The sequence below is a fragment of the Callorhinus ursinus genome, unplaced genomic scaffold, assembly GCF_003265705.2.
Source record: "Callorhinus ursinus isolate GAN/ISIS: 27379988/994484 unplaced genomic scaffold, GSC_fseal_2.0 scaffold6, whole genome shotgun sequence".
Taxonomy (NCBI): domain Eukaryota; kingdom Metazoa; phylum Chordata; class Mammalia; order Carnivora; family Otariidae; genus Callorhinus; species Callorhinus ursinus.
The window spans coordinates 40,134,236-40,151,889 of record NW_027397068.1 but is presented as its reverse complement, the minus strand read 5'-3'; the positions used below and the strand labels follow the sequence as shown (position 1 = coordinate 40,151,889).

The window sequence follows — 17,654 nt, the reverse complement described above, 5'->3', positions numbered from 1 at the left end:
AAATGACTTAAGTAGAACCATTTTAAAATGGAGCCAGAGCAGCCATTTCAGGGGAAACGGTTTTCACATCCAGTTTCTCGAAACTTTGAACTTGGCCAAACCAACATTCAAGAAGTCAGCAAGCAGGAGAATATTCTGTTTAGAAAAAGTGAACTTTTGCCTAGTGATCACTTCACCTGACCAATCAATGAGTGCAAATCCAGCCCTACTCGTCAGCACCAATGAACTCTTATTTAAAACTATTTACCCAATCTTCCTCTTTTTTTTCCCATGAAAATCCTGTCAACCTCCTGAAATCTGGACACTATTTGGGATTCTACTTAAAACTGTGTACCCTGAATTGCAATTCTTTGATTCCAGTTAAACGCTTTGCTTCTTGAACTGGTTTCTTGTTTCCAGGCTGACATCTTCAACTCTTAACGGCAATGTTAGTTACTTTAAGTTTTGCATCTCATTACTCTTGGTTTTTAAGCTTGCATTTTCACGTGCTGAGGGGTAACATTTCTGAGACTTCAAGTTCAACATGTCCAAACTAAACCCACTGTCTTTTACCGAATTTCATTCCTTCATTTTTGCTACTTATCATTTAATGGTCATAGTTCTAGATTCCTAGGTGTTACCTCACCTTCACCCATCTAATTTTTGTAAACTTTATAAAACTTTTATTATTAATGACAATGACTATTTCTATTTTAAGTTATTTCTGTGCACCAAACTGTTCTCCCAGAATATTTTTGTAAAAGAACTAGAACTTTGTGTGCATTCCCTGGAGATGATCATTATCACTTAATTTGCAAGGATTCCAAATGTCTCCTGAACAGCTCATAACGTTCAATAAAACCAATGCTATGTTTAAGTTTTTATAATCAGTATGTATTTTTTACCTAATTAAAATTTTTTAACGTGCAAACTTCCTGTAACATCTTAATTGGACAAGAAATGAAAATGCGTGTCAAAAAAGAAGTAATACAAAGAACTGTAAGTACCCAAACGAATGGAAATACCCCAATAAACTTGTCCCAGTCAGTGGCCTACAGGAGTACCTGGGAATGTAAGTGGGGGGAAAAGGACGCAAAAGTGTAAAAAAGAGAAATAAGTGGATGACCGGATGAGCATTGAGAAAAAGAAGGCAATCCTCCAAAAGCCGTCAGAAATTCTTCTAATAGACGAGGACAAAATCATCAACCACCACCTCAGCCTCTACTAAACCCAAATTCAAATAAACATTAAGTAATGGTGAGTTTTTCTCACATCGTTTCCTTAAGGTGGCAAACTACCCTCAGCCTGCATTAGCCAGAAATTTCCGCCCGGGTGTTAAAGAACTCTGCTCCGAAACCTGCCTCAAATTCCAAGAATGCGCACGCGCAATCTCAACACGACACCCTCCCCCCACCCCACCCAACATGGGCCTCAAAGGAAGTGAGGCAAAGCTGAGGGGCGGGGTCGGCTATGCGCCGGAAGTGGCTCGCAGATAGTAAATAAGGCCCGAAAGGGTGGAGTGGTACTGTCTCCATTTTGTCGCCAGCGGCTGGTCCTGCGACGTTGCCGAGATGGGGAACGTCTTGGGACTGTGCTCCATGGCGAGCTGGGTAAGGAGGTTTTTAGTGACCTTCAGGGTGCTAAGCATAGGAGGCGAAGGAGAAGGGAATCCGAGCCGGGCTGGATGCAGCGCGTCGGTAACTTGGTACCCCACCCAACAGGGAGTGCCTTCCGTCCCCATTTTCTCCCTATCTCCGGTGGTCACGCCAACTGAGCTTTAGGGCCCTGAGTCTTGCTAAGAGCTGACAGCGGTGGCCGTGAGGAGCAGTGGAGATGGAAAGATAACCCTAATGGGAGAAGCAAAGACAGGACAGCTGTAGTTTCCCTCCCCCAACCGTCTTTCGTGAGTAGCTTTCGTGAAAGCTACTCCCCATTCTTCCAAGTCCCTTTTTGTTGTTGTTGTTGTTTTCCTGTTGTCTGCGTAGGCCGTCTCTACAGAGGTTTCAGGCCCATTCCGTGAAGTACCCCCTCTCTTCTCGTTCTCTTGCCGGCGACCTCAGAGTCTGCAGCACTGTCATCCCTGGAGGCATGTTGGCCTCTTTGTTCTGTCGAGCTGACTACAATTAAACGCCCGCTATTTGGGACAGCCTGGTGGTAATATTTACTAATATTAGTAAATATTAGCTCTGTGGCTGGGTCCTCGACCTTCATGCTATGAAGAAATTACTGTATTTCTCAAGTAATAATATATGTATCTGTAAAAGCTGGTCAGTTCAATGGTATTACAAATCTTGTATCTTGACAAAAGTATGCTTCTGTAATCTGAAATTTCATGTTTAATTAGGTGTAGGTTGCATTTTAATTAGATAGCATCGTTAGAGTGATACCATTTTTCATTATAGTGGTACAATTTATTCAGGTGGTGCAAATAAACTTTAAGATAACCCCCCAAAATAGACAACATAATAACGTTACAGTTAATAAAGTTCTTTGTAATTTTGGGCGAGGTATTTCGGTTAAAATCATATTTCTTTAATCCATGATTTCTAAATTCCACTTCTAACGCTTGTCTGATTTCCCAAATGACTCCATTATATACAGGAGTCAGAATTTTTATTATTTTACATACCTCACTTTTTTTCAGAAAGTTCTGATATTGTTTGAACTGTAAGTGTTAAATTTTATAAAATAATACCTGAAGGTTGTTACTTAACAGAGATCATTCTCTTGATTATATCTCTTCTTGTAGTTGGGCATGAAAACCAGGTATTTTTAATCTCAGTAAGAAACTGGAGAATCCACCTGAGTCTGTTTAATACAAAAGAGGCATAGTGTAATAAATGTATTACAAAATAATAAATGTTAAAACATTGCTTTTGTTTTTGGGGGGATGGGGGGAGTGTGTGATTTGTAAAGTCAAATTTTGTCCATTTATCAAGTAGGCATCTTCTTTGTATATAGTAAAGACTTAAAAGGAGGGATTCATGTTTCAAGTTTTCTCTCCAGAAGCATGGTGAACACCTTTTTTGCCACAAGAATAATTATGGTTGGGGGGAGAGGGTGTTAAGGATTTTTTTTATATGTTTGTGTTTTTTTATTTATTATTTTTTAAAGATTTTATTTATTTGTCACAGAGCACAAGCAGGGGGAGCAGCAGGCAGAGGGAGAAGCAGGCTCCCCGCTGAGTGAGGAGCCCAATGCAGGACTGGATCCCAGGACCCTGGGATCCTGACCTGAGCGGAAGGCAGACACTTAACCGACTGAGCCACCCAGGCGTCCCTATAATTATGTGTTTTAAATCAGAAAATCTCTTTAGTGAACAATATGGAAAATTATATTCCTTTTAAAGTTCTTACAACTTAGTATTTCACCTTTATTGACTAGAAAACTGATAAAATTGACACTGCATTTTAGTCACCGTTAATAACAAGGTATATTGGAAAGGTAGTAACAAGGAGGCAATTTTCTTATCCTCCAATAATTAGATCTCTGGCAGATAGGCTAGGTGGCCAAGGTTGATCTTGTGTGCTAGATTATTGTGGCCAGTCTAGGAATTGACTCTGTAGTATGCAGTTCTAGTCATATTTTCCCCTTTCCTTCTTGTTGCTTCTGTCTCCATGAACTGTTTGATTTTGGTGTAGTTTGTTAGCAGCTGAAGGGGACTTTGCCTTGTAATATATGTCCGTTTTTTCAACAGTCTTAATAGTCAGTATGCTTATTTACTTAAAGGTTTTGACAAATTCAAAACTTACTCAAATTTTCAAAAGTATTCAAGTCATTAAATTAGAACAGTTAAACCACATTTAAACAAATCTTATTTTTTACTCAGATTTTTTGAGGCTTAATCTATTTCTGTAAAGTTTTTTTCTGATTTGTAAAACAGCTGTAGAAAATTTCTGAACTGTGAAAACACATAAAAGAAAAAAATACATGTAATACCGTTGTGCATTGATTGGAGCTTTAATTTTTGAGTTTCTTTGCTAAGTGGCCTAGAATTAGATTGATCATTAATCTTGGTTCATGTGGCTGTGTCTTTGATCAGTGATTACATTAACCATTTAAATATCTGGATCTCCCACCTAATCCTGTAACTACATTACCAGAAATTTATGCCTATTTCAGTGCTTTCACCCCAATCTCAACAATGATATTAATGGCTAGAATTGATTTTTTGAATTATTGGACTTTATATACAATAACTATCCCCCCCTTTTTTGTCCAAGATACTTAATATACTTAAGAAAGAGCTAGTGATTATTGCCTACCTATTTTGTGTCAGCCTCTGCTAGATTTTTTTTAGTACAATGACTTGTTTTTGCAGAAATGATTCATAGTCACTGAACAGTCAAGCATAGCAGAGTACAAAGTTAGAACGTCACAAAAAAAATGCCACCACCAATAACATTCCTTCTCTCTCAATGTATATATACATGCATGGATGAATGGACAAAAATATATTTTAGGAATGGTAGCATGCTAAACATGTATTTTTAAACAAAGCATTAAATCTATTTTTTCCTGAGTTTAACAAAAAAAGAAAGGAGTTGTTGAATGTTAAATAAACATTTCTTCATCAGGAGAGTTTCCTAAAAAGATTTATCTAAGGAGATGCAGTGGTTCTCAACTGGGCACATTTGGCAATGGCTGCAGGCATTTTTTGCTGCCCAGTTTGGGGTAAGAGGTGCTAATAGCATCTAGTAAGTAAAGGCCAGAGATACTACTAAACATTTTACACTGCACAGGATGGCCCCCAGCAACAAAGAATTTTTTGATCCAAGATGTCAGTAGGTCCAGGCTTGAGAAATTCTGCTTCATCCTCTTCAACTGGCCAGAGCAGAAAAGGAATGAAATCTGTCTTAACTGCTCTTTAAAAAAGCCTTCAATGAATCCTATTTTTATCTCTACCTTCTGCCTCAGTTAGGGAGGCTACCTGGTGCCACCAATTCCTGATTGGTTTGGGAATTCTACAAATTGTATTGCTTAACTTTTTCCTTTGATGGCTTATAATTCAAATTTTTAGGCCTTAAAAGGTCAAAAAGAACAGGAGAATAAATCAAGAAGTCTGACCTTAAAGTTTATTCCTAAGTTTGTTCATTTTAAGTGTACTCCTGAGCCCTTTATTTTTTTTATTTTATTGGGAGCTTGGGTAAATTCACATATTTAGTCTGCCATCTTTAACCAGAATCTCTTTGTATACGTATTATTTTTTATATGTGACCTTTGTGTTTTATAACCATAATTATCCTAGTTGTTTAGTCTTGGAACTAAACAAGTCATTCTTGAAGTGTGTTTCATGGACCCTGTAGCATCAGCACACCAGGAGACTTACTGGAAACACTAAGGTCCAGCACTCTGTTTTGTTTTTTTTTTTTTTTTTTAAAGATTTTATTTATTCTTGAGAGAGAGAAGCAGAGGGAGAAGCAGGCTCCCTGCTGAGTGGGAGCCTGACACGGGACTCGATCCCAGGACCCTGGGATCATGACCTGAGCCGAAGGCAGACGCTTAACCATTTGAGCCACCCAGGCGCCCCAGCACTCTGTTTTAATAAGCCCTCCAGGGGCGCCTGGGCAGCTCAGTCGTTAAGCGTCTGTCTGCCTTCAGCTCAGGTCATGATCCCAGGTTCTTGGGATTGAGCCCTCCATCAGGCTCCCTGCTCCGAGGGAGGACTGCTTCTCCCTCTCCCACTCCCCCTGCTTGTGTTCCTGCTCTCACTATCTCTCACTCTGTCAAATAAATAAATAGACTTCAAAAAAAAAAAAATAAGCCCTCCAGGTGATTCCAATACCTGCTACATTTTGAGAACCACTGCTCTACACTTTAAGTGGTTTCAAACCTCAAAGCACTTTTTAACCATGGCTTCTCCCAGTTTTTTTTTTTTTAATGTTCTCTCCTAATTGACTAAATTTTATAATCCTGATAGATTTTTGAAGAATTCATGGATACTGAAATCTTTATAAATTCTTTTATATATAAAACTATCTTACATTTCTGAGAGGCATTGTTTACCAGTTTAATAATATACCCATTTCTTTCAGAACTTGATAGTGTTTTCTATGAATCCTGTTTTGTCTAACAACACCATGGTATCCACTCCCTCCCAACACATCTCACATGTTCTATTGGCTCGTTTCCTCTGCCTGGATATCTGAAGAGTTTTTAACTTCTCTTTAAAATTAACCAGATATGTCTGACTTTAAATCTTTTATCATGTTTTTCATCTAGAAGATAACATTCTTTTGGGGCACCTGGGTTAAGCGTCTGCCTTTGGCTCAGGTAATGATCCCAGGGTCCTGAGACTAGGCCCGGCCTCGAGCTCCCTGCTCAGTGGGGAGTCTGCTCCCTCTACCTCTCCCTTGGCGTGTGCCTCTCTCACTCATTCTCAAATAAATAAAATCCTTAAAAAACAAAAAAGAAAGAAAATAGTGTTCTTTTAGAAATACAGATTTACTTCTTCCTCTAAGGAAGTTTTTCTTGGATTCTATCTTTGAATGTCCTCTTTGTTTATTTAGAGGATTCTCTATTTTAAGGACACCAGTTAACCTTCATATTACATTGTTTTCCTTCCATATTATTTTTCCATATTTTTGTCATTTTTTTAGTTGATATAATTTATCTGAAATTCACACTTTGTAGTATACAGGTCTGTGAATTTTGAGAACTCCTTTAGTTACATAACAGTACAGAACAGTTAGCACCTTAAATTCTGTCATCCTAATTCTTGGCAACCCCTGTTTTTTCTGTCTCCAGAGTTCGTTCTTTCCAGAAAGGCATATGAGTAAATCATACAGAATATGGCCTTTTGAGTTGGGCTTTTTTTACTGAGTATAATTCATTGAGGTTTATTCATGTTGTGTGTATTAGTGGTTTGTTCCTTTTTGTATAGTATTCCATTGCTTGGATAAACCACAACTTACTATCCATGTATCAGGTGAAGGGTTTTCCAGATTTTGGTGATAAAATAGCTATAAGCATTTCAATGAAGGTACCACCAAGGTTTTTTGTGTGACTCTTAAGTTCTCTTTTGCTTAGGTAAAATATCTAGCAGTGGAATTGATGAGTAATATGACAAGCATTTTTGACTTACAAGAAACTACCAAGCTGGTTTCCAAGATAGCTCTACCAATTTTTGATCCCAACAAAGAGAGTTGTTAGTACTTAGTATTATGAGTTTATTTGATTTTAGCCATTCTGACGTGTTTGTAGTGGTATCTCATTATGCTTTTAGTGTGCATTTCCTTAGTAACTGATGAAATTGAGCACTTTTTAATGCACTTATTTGCCATCCATATATTTTCTTTCTTAAAATGTTCGAATAATTTGCCCAGTTTTTATTTTGGTTGTTTTCTTAAGTTTTAAAAATTCCTTATATATTCTCAGCACAAATCATTTATCAGCTACCTGATTCCCATATATTTTTTTCAAGTCTGTGGCTTGTCTTAATTCTCTTCAAGGTGTCTTTCAAATAGCAGAAGTTCTTAATTTTGATGAGACCTAGTTTATCAATTTTCTTTCTTCTGTGGGTCATGCTTTTCAAATTGTATCTAAGAAATCCTCAGTTAATTTTGATATATGGTTTGATTGTGGCTTGTTTCTTTTTTTTTTTTTTAAGATTTTATTTTATTAGATAGCAAGTGCATGGGAGAGGGAGATGCTGAGCAGGGAGCCTGACCTGGGGCTCGATCCCAGGACCCTGGGATCATGACCTGAGCCAAGTGTAGACGCCTAACCTACTGAGCCACCCAGGTGCCCCTTAGGGTTCTTCCAGTTATTTCAGTACTGTTTATTAAAGAGATTGTCCTTCCTGTATTGATTTGCTTTGGTACTTTAATCAAAAACCCTTTGTACCATATTTATGTAAGTCTATTCTGAACTTTATTCTGTTTCATTTATTTGTGCCTATACTGTTGCCTAAACCCACCCCATTTTGATTACTGTGGCTTTAAAGTTAATCTTAAAGTTAGGTAGTGTGTGTCTTCCAATACTGTTGTTTCTCAAAATTCTTTGGGCTATTCTAGTTCCCTCACCTTTCCATATAAATTTTTAAAGCAACTGGTTTATTTCTACCAGCCTCCTTCTGGGATTGTGATTGGAATTTGGTTGACTCTGTAGATAAGTTTGGAAAGAACTGACATCTTAAAATATTGAGTATTCAATTTATGAGCTCAGTTTTCCTTGCCATTTAAGTCTGATTTGTTTCATCATTGTTTTGTAATTTTCATCATTTGGGATCTAGTACATATTTTGTTAGATTTAGATTTGTTAGTATTTTTGTTGGTTTAATTTCTTTTTTGTTGGTATGCAGGATTATGATTAATATGTGTATAATGACTTTGTATCCTGGGACCTTGTTAAACTCCCTTGTAAATCTAGTAGCATTTTGTAAGTTTTTTTGGCATTTTCCATGTAAACAATTATTTGTGAACGGAAAAGTTACTTTTCCCTTTCCTGTGTATATTCCTTTTCATTTTCTTGTCTTGTTGTATTGACTAGAATCTCTAGTGTGAAGTTAAGTATCTGTGATGAGAGCAGATATTCTTGCCTTGTTTTGAATCTTAGGGGAAATAGACTTTAACCATGAAGTATGGATGGCAGCTATAGATTTCTTGTAAATGCACTTTATCAAGTTGAGGATAATTGTGTTCTTTCTTTGCAGAAAGTTTTGTTCGATTTATCGTGAATGGCTGTCGAATTTTGTCAAGTGATTTTCCTGCATCTGTTGAGATGACCGTAAATGATTTTTTTTTAGTCTGTGAATATGGTGAATTGCATTGGTTGATTTTCGAAAGTTCAGTCAGCCTTACTTTCCCTGACTAAACCCTACTTGGTCACAGCATTTTATCCTTTTCATATCCTTTTATTTTATTTTATTTTTTTATTTATTTTAAAGATTTTATTTATCTTTAAGAGAGCAAGCGCACAAGCAGGGGGAGCTGCATGCAGAGGGAGAAGCAGGCTTCCTCCTGAGCAAGGAGCCCAGTGGGGGACTCCATCGCAGGACCCTGGGACCTTGAGTTGAGCCAAAGCAGACGCTTAACCAACTGAGCCATCCAGGCATCCCATATAGCCTTTATTTTTTTTTTAAGATTTTATTTATTTATTTAAGAGATAGAGAGAATGAGAGATAGAAAGCACAAGAGGGAAGAGGGTCAGAGGGAGAAGCAGACTCCCCGCTGAGCAGGGAGCCCGATGTGGGACTCGATCGCGGGACTCCAGGATCATGACCTGAGCCGAAGGCAGTCGCTTAACCAACTGAGCCACCCAGGCTCAGTTTTTTTAAACTGAGGTGGTTTTTTAAAAAACCACCTTTTTAAAGGCTTTTTTTTTTAGGGGCACCTGGGTGGCTCCACTGTCTGACTCTTGATTTCTGCTCAGGTCATGATCTCAGGGTCATGAGATTGAGCCCTATGTGGGGCTCTGCACTAAGCATGGAGTCTGCTTAAGATTCTGTCCCTCTTCCCCCGACTTGAACACTTGTGCTCTCTCACTTAAAAAGGGGGGGGGGCTTTCTTTAGAGTAGTTTTAGGTTCATAGAAAAATTGAAAGATAAAGATTTCCCATATATCCCCTGAACCTACACATGGATAGCCTCCTTCCTTATCAACATCCCCCACTAGAGTGGTACATTTGTTAAAATTAATGAATCTATGTTGACACATCATAATTATCCAAAGTCTGTAGGTTACATTATGGTTCACTCTTGGTGTTGGACGTTCTGTGAGTTTGGGCAAATGTATAATGACATGTAGCCACCATTATAGTAGCATATAGAATATATTCACTGCCCTTTTTACTCTGTGCCTTGCCTCTTCATTCCTGTACCCACTCCAGCCACTGATCTTACTGTCTCCACAGTTTTGCCTTTTCAGAATTTCATAGTCGAAATCATACAAAATGTAGTCTTTTCACATTGCCTTCTTCAGTTAGTAATACCCATTTAAGGTTTCTCCATGTCTTTTCATGGCCTGAGAGCTCTTTTGTTTTCAGCACTAATGTATCATTATTTAGATGTACCACAGTTTATTTGTTCATTCACCTACTAAAGGACATCTTGGTCGCTTCCAAGCTTGGGCAGTTAGGAATAAAGCTGCTGTAAACATCCATGTGCAGGCTTCTGTGTGTACATGAGTTTTAATATGTATTTCCCCATATGCATATGAAATATGTGGAACAGTTTTTCATATGCTTATTTGCCCTCTGTATATCTAATTTGGTGAGGTGTCTTTTGACCCATTTTTAATCTGATTGTTTCTTACTGTGTTTTAAGAGTTCTCTGTGTGTTTTGGATAACAGTCCTTTAAGATCAGGTGTGTTTTTTGCAAATATTTTCACATAGTTGGCCTTTCTTTTCATTCTTTTGATGTTGACCTTTGCAGAGCAGAATTTTTTTAATTTTAGTGAATATCAGTTTATCAATTATATTTTTGTGAATCATGCTTTTGATGTTGTATCTGAAAAGTCATTGCCACACCCAAGGTCATTTAGATTTTTTCCTCTGTTATCTTATACTGGTTTATAGTTTTAGGATTTATATTTAGGTTTAAAATCCATTTCGAATTAATTTGGGGAAAAGGTGTGAGATCTGTGTCTATATATCTAGATTCATTTTTCTGCATATGGATGCTCAGTTGTTAACAGTACCATTTGTTCAAAAGACCATCTTTGTTTCATTGAATTGCCTTTGCACCTTTGTCAAAGATTAGTTGATTGCATTTATGTGGGGGCTATTTGTGGGCTCACTCTTCTGTTCCTTTGATTTGTCTTTTCTTTTTGACAGTACCATAGTGACCTGTTATTGTTGCTTTATAAGTCTGAAGTCCAGGGACACCCCAGTGGCTCAGTTGGTTAAGCATCTGCCTTCAGCTCAGGTCATGATCCCAGAGTCCTGAAATCGAGTCCAACATGGGGCTTCTTGCTCAGTGGGAAGCATGCTTCTCTCTCTCTGCCTTCTGCTCCCCCTGCTTGTGCACTCACACACTCTCTCTCTCTCTCTGGCAAATAAATAAAATCTTAAAAAAAAAAAAATAAGTCTTAAGTCTGGTAGTGTCAGTCCTTCAACTTTGTTCTTCTTCAATATCGTATTGGCTATTCTAGGTCTTTTGTCTCCATATGAATTTTAGAATCAGTTTGTCAATATCTACACAATAATTAGCTGGGGTTTTGATTGGGATTGCATTGAATCTATAGGTCAAGCTTGAGGGATTGACATCTTAACAACATTGAGTCTTCCTAATCCATGAATATGGAATATCTGTTCATTTACTTAGTTTTTTTTAATTTTTTTTTAAGATTTTATTTATATTTGTCAGAGAGAGCACAAGCAGGAGGAGTGGCAGACAGAGGGAGAAGCAGGCTCTCTGATGAGCCAAGAGACTGATGCAGGACACGATCCCAGGAGCTGGGATCATGACCTGGGCTCAAGACAAACGCTTAACCGACTGAGCCACCCAGGCGTCTCTGTTTAGTTCTTTGCTTATCAGAATTTTATGTTTTTTCTTATATTGATCTTGTATGTACTCTGTTAAATTGATACTTAAGTATTTTGGGGTTTTTGTTTGTTTTTGGATGCTAACATAAATGGTAATGTATTTTTAATTTCAAGTTTTACTTCTTCGTTGCTGATATATAGGAAAGCAGTTGACTTCTATTAACCTTGTATCCTGCAACCCTGCTATAATTATTTATTAGTTCTAAGATTTTGTGGGGGTTGTTTTGGTCAGTTCTTTTGAAATTTCTGTGTAGATGATAATGCCATCTGTGAATGACGATAATTTTATTTCTTCCTTTTATTTCCTTTTCTTGTTTTAGTACATTAGCTAGAACTTCCAGTACAGTGTTGAAAAGGAATGATGAGAGGAAACATCCTTGTTTTGTACCTGATATTAATTGGGAAAGCTTCAAGTTTCTCACCATTAAATGTGATAACTGTAGGTGTTTTGTTGGTTTTATTAATCAAGTTGAGGGAGTTCCCCTCTATTCCTAGTTTATTGAGAGTTTTTATCATGAATGAGGTTGAATTTTGTCAAATAGTTTTTTGGGCATCTACTGATATGATCATCTTTGTGGATGTGATGAATTACATTAACTGATTTTTTGAATGTTGAACCATTCTTGTATATCAGGGATAAAACCTACTTGGTCATGGTATATAATTATTTTCATATATTGTTGGATTTGATATGCTAGTATTTCGTTGAGGATTTATGCATCTGTGTTTATGAGAGATGTTGATGTTGATCTGTAGTTTTCATTTTTTATAATGTCTTTGGTCTAGTTATATTGCTAAAAATAATGCTGGTCTCAGAAAATGAGTTAGGCAGTGTTCTCTGCTTCTGTCCTCTGAAAGAGATTTCAGAGCACTGGCATTTTGTTTCTTTAAGTGTTTAGTAGAGTTTACCAGTGAACTCATCTGGGTCTGGTGCTTTCTATTTTGGAAGGTTATTATTGACTCAATTTCTTCAACAGATACTGACTTATTCACATTGCCTATTTCTTGTTGTGTGAGTTTGGGCAGCTTGTGTCTTTCAAGGAATTGATTCGTTTTATCTAGGTTTTCAAATTTGTGGACCATTGACAGTATTCTATTATTATCGTTTTGATGACCAGGGGATTTGCGGTGATGCCCTCTCCTTAGTAGTAATTTATGTTCTCTTTTTTTTTTTGTTAGCCATAAGTATACATAAGATGCATACATAATTGAATATAGTGTTGTTCTTAAGATTTTTAACAAACTTAACCTGTTTTAGGTCAATTAAGATAAGAAAGAAGTTATTTTATGCTTGATGCTTTTTCTTATTTAGAATCTGACCTATATTATTTTCCTTGTCTCTAAAGAACTTCCTTTAACATTTCTTACAAGGCAGATCTACAATTTGGCAACAAATTCCCTCAGTTTTTGTTTGAGAAAGTCTTTATTTCTCCTTCACCTTTGAAGGATAATTCAGAGTATAGAAGTATAGGTTGGTGGGTTTTTTTCTCTCAACACTTTAAATATTTCACTGTGCTGTCTTTTTGCTTACATGGTTTCTGAGAAGTTTGATGTAATCTTTTCTTTGTCCCTTTATAGGTAAGATTTTTTTCCTTTGGCTTCTTTCAAGATATTTTCTTTATCTTTTATTTTCTGTGGTTTGCAAATGATGTGTGTAGGTGCAGGTTTTTTAACTTCTGTTTGTGGATTTTTTTTTTTTTTTTGGTATACACATACGTATATATATATATTTTTTTCTGTTCCTTTTTTTTTTCCTGCTATTCCCATTATATTACATCTTTTTAGTTGTTCCACGGTCCTTAGATATTGTCTTCTGTTTTATTCACTTTCTGCTCCTTTTCAGTTTGGGAGATTTCTATTGAGATATCCTCACACTCTGAGATTATCTTCTCAGGCTTGTCCAGTCTACTAATAAGTTCATCAATGGCAATTTTCCTATTATATTTTCTTGATCTCTAGCATTTCTTTTTAGTTCTTTCTTAGGATTCCCATCTCTCAGTTTATATTGCCCATGTGTTCTTGCATGCTATTTATTTTATCCATTGTAACCCTTAACATTTTAGTCATTGTTGTTTTAAATTCCTAGTTTGATAATTCCAGCATCCCTACTGTATTTTTTTAAAGGATTTTATTTATTTATTTGAGGGAGAGGGAGAAGCACACTCCCCGCTGAGCAGAGAGCCCAACGTGGGGCTTGATCCCAGGAGCCTGAGATTATGACTTGAGCTGAAGGCAGATGCTTAACTGACTGAGCCACCCAGGTGCCCTACCGTATCTGGTTTTGATGTTTGCTCTATTTTTTTTTTTTTTTTTTTACCTTTTTATGTGGTTTGTAACTTTTTCTTGATAGTTGGCTTTGGTAACGTTGTGGTGAGGTATTGGGAAAGGAGTAGTGTTCCACAGACCTATTATTAGGTCTTAGTCATTTAGTGAGCCTATGTCTCTGGACTGTGAACTCACAAGTGTCTCTTAGGCTTTCTCTTCCTCCTAGGTGGAAGAGGATGGCTAATTTGGGCTGGAATTGAGTATTTCCCTTTCCCTGCATTATTGTGACACTGATAATACCCCAGCAGGTTAGGGTCTGCTTAACTAGTTTCTCCTTATTGTAAGCATTGTAAAGAACAGAGTGTTCTGGGTATATTTTAAAATGGTTCCTTTTCCCCTCTGCTGCAAGAAGCATGAGGGAATTTCCACAGTAAGTTCCAGCAATTTTTCAGTTAAAGTTTAGGTTGACCTACTTGGGCATTGGTTCCTAAGTTGACTTCCACTTGTGATTCTCTGCTCTGGTAAGGCACGGCTCCCTGTATTTGCCTATCTGTCTCCAGAGTTCTTGATACTTTACTCTGTCCAGCTTTTTATTGGTTAGGACAGAGTAGTGACTGCTGTGCTTCTTGCATGGGGAAACATGTACTAGAAGTCTTCATATATTTTTTACATTATTGATTTTGAATTGACAAGATAATAAAAATTTATGTTCATGAAGGATATTGGTCTCTGTTCTTTTATAATGTTTTTGGCTGTAGTGTCAAAGTAATTCTGGCCCACTAAAAAAGAGTTGTGAAGTGTTTTGCCTCTTCAGTTTTAAGTGCTTAATAGAACTCACCCAGTGAAACCATCTATGCCTGGGAAGGTTTGTAACTACAAATTTAATTTTTTAAAATAGTTATAGGTCTACTCAGTATACACACACACACACACACACACACACACACACATACACACATACATAAGATTTTATTTTTTGAGTAATCTCTACACCCAACATGGAGCTTGAACTCACAACCCTGAGATCAAGAGTCACATGCTCTACCGACTGAGCCAACCAGGCTCCAACATTACATATATATTTTTATTGAATGATTTCTGGCAGTGTGGGTTTTTCATAGAGTTTGTCCATTTTACCTAAGGTATTGAATAAAATTGTTCATACTTTCGCTTACAGTTTTTTTAATGCTTCTAGGATGTGTATTGGTGTCTCTTCATATTTCCATAATTCATGATTTGTGTGTGTTTACTCTTGTTCTTTTGCTCTTTTATATCCTGGTCAGTCTCTTTCTCAGTTGTAGTGGTCTTCTAAAACTGGTTACAGTGATTTTCTTGTTCTGCTTTTTACTGCCTTGATTTCTCTTCTTTGTTATTTTCTTTACTTTTTTTGTTTAATTTGCTTATTTGATTTTTTTAAGGTAGAAGCTCAGATTGTTGATTTGAAATCTTTATTTTTGTTTAATGTAATCATTTAGTACTGTAAATTTCACAAATGTAACATTATTTTCATTTTGTATAATTTCCTTTTGATATCTTTTCCCTGTGGATTAATTAGAAGTCTGTTAAAATTTAGTTTCCAGATGTTTTTTCTGTTACTGATGTCTAAATTCCATTGTGGGCCAAGAATACATGGTGGTCGTTTGATTTGAGACATTTTGTATGTTTATTGCAATTTGAGATTTGTTTTATGGCCAAGAATATGGTCTGTTTTGGTTAAGTATTCTGTGCATTCTGGAAAACAGTTTGTGCTCTGCTCTGTTTAGATTGAATATTCCCTAAGTGTCAGTTAGGCACAATTAATTGATAATGCACAAATTTTCTATATCCTTACTGATTTTTGTTTTGCTACTTAATGAGAGAATATAAATGTGAATTTGTTATATTCAGTTTTATTATTTTCCCCTAATGCATTTTGAAGTTCTCTTATTAAATGTAGAAACATTTAGGATTATAGGTCTCCTCCATGAATACCTCCATGTATATCCCCTTTTCATTATGAAGTGTTCCTCCTTAACCCTAGTAGGATTCTTTGTTCTGAAGTCTATTTTGTCTGGTACCGCTATAGCATGGTATTTATTTTTTCTTTCTTTCACTTTTAACCTATTTGCATTTTTATATTTAAGTAGGATTCTTGTAGAAGAAATAGAATTGTATCTCAGTATTTTAGCTAACATACAGTCTTTGCCTTTTCATTGGAAGTGTTTATGCCATTTACATTTAGTGTGATTATTATGTTTGGGCTTAAATCAACCATCTTTCTATTTTCTGTTTGTCCCTTGTTATCCCTTTTGTGTAGTTTTTTTCCCCCTTATTTTGCATTAATTGGCCATTTTTAGTATTCTTTTTCTATTGGCTTACTAGGTAAACTTTGTCTTGAGTTTCCCGTGTATAGTATTCATTTTCAACTTTTTACAGTCTGTTTTCATGTCCAGTCATACCACTTATTTACAATATAAGAACCTCACAGTAGTGTATAGTTGAATGTCTTCAGTGTCTCCTCTTGCATACTATTTGCAATCACCATATTTTTTTCCACCTTCGTTATAACATAGGCCCACAATACATTGCTATTTTTGCTTTGAAAGGATAATTATCAGAAGGGCATGTGTTGTGATGAGCACTGGGTGTTATACGCAACTAATGAATCATTGAACACTACATCAGAAACTAATGATTTACTATACAGTGGCTAAGTGAACATAAGGAAAAAAGGATAATTATCCTTTAAAGGATTTCCTTATATTTTGACATTTCCATCGTTCTTCATTCCGTTTGTGTAGATAGCTGTCTGGTATAATCTTCCTTCTGTTTGAGGGATTTCCTTCAACATTTCTGGTAGTTTAGGTCTGCTAGTTTTGGATTCTTGTGTTCTTTTTATGTCTGAAAATGGTTTTATTTTCAATTAATTTTTGAAAGAGACTTTCACTGAGCATAAAATTTTATCATTTGTGGTTTTTTTTTAAGTGCTTACTTTTGGCTTGCAGTTTTTTAATTAAAATTGATACCTTTCCTTGTTTCTCTTTATATAATATGCCTTAATTTTTCTGCCTTTTTTTTTTACCTTTTAAATTTTTTTATTTTATGTTAATCACCATATATTACATCATTTGTTTTTGATGTAGTGTTCCATGATTCATTGTTTGTTCATAACACCCAGTGCGCCATGCAGAATGTGCCCTCTTTAATACCCATCACCAGGTTAACCCATCCCCTACCCTCCTCCCCTCTAGAACCCTCAGTTTGTTTTTCAGAGTCCATCATCTCTCATGGTTCGTCTCCCCCTCTGACTTACTCCCCTTCATTCTTCCTCTCCTGCTATCTTCTTTTTCTTTTTTCTTAAAATATGTTGCGTTATTTGTTTCAGAAGTACAGATCTGTGATTCAACAGTCTTGCACAATTCACAGCACTCACCGTAGCACATACCCTCCCCAATGTCTATCACCCAGCCACCCCATCCCTCCCACCCCCAACCACTCCAGTAACACTCAGTTTGTTCCTGAGACTAAGAATTCCTCATATCAGTGAGGTCATATGATACATGTCTTTCTCTGATTGACTTATTTCACTCAGCATAACACCCTCCAGTTCCATCCACGTTGTTGCAAATGGCAAGATCTCATTCTTTTTGATGGCTGCATAATATTCCATTGTGTATATATACCACATCTTCTTTATCCATTCATCTGTCGATGGACATCTTGGCTCTTTCCACAGTTTGGCTATTGTGGACATTGCTGCTATAAACATTGGGGTGCACGTACCCCTTCGGGTCCCTACATTTGTATCTTTGGGGTAAATACCCAGTAGTGCAATTGCTGGATCGAATGGTAGCTCTAATTCCAACTGTTTGAGGAACCTCCACACTGTTTTCCAGAGGGGTTGCACCAGCTTGCATTCCCACCAACAGTGTAGGAGGGTTCCCCT

The 17,654-nt window shown here is 36.7% G+C and overlaps 1 protein-coding gene across 1 annotated transcript in view; it reads left to right on the top strand.

The window, feature by feature from the left end:
* The first annotated feature begins 1,451 nt into the window (after positions 1–1,451).
* SERINC1 (serine incorporator 1) overlaps positions 1,452–17,654 on the top strand; it is a 42,236-nt gene continuing 26,033 nt past the window's right edge. Inside the window, exon 1 of the mRNA XM_025865047.2 lies at positions 1,452–1,589. Coding sequence (XP_025720832.1) covers positions 1,551–1,589 — 39 coding nt within the window. The 5' untranslated portion in view covers positions 1,452–1,550. The remainder of the gene's footprint in view (positions 1,590–17,654) is intronic.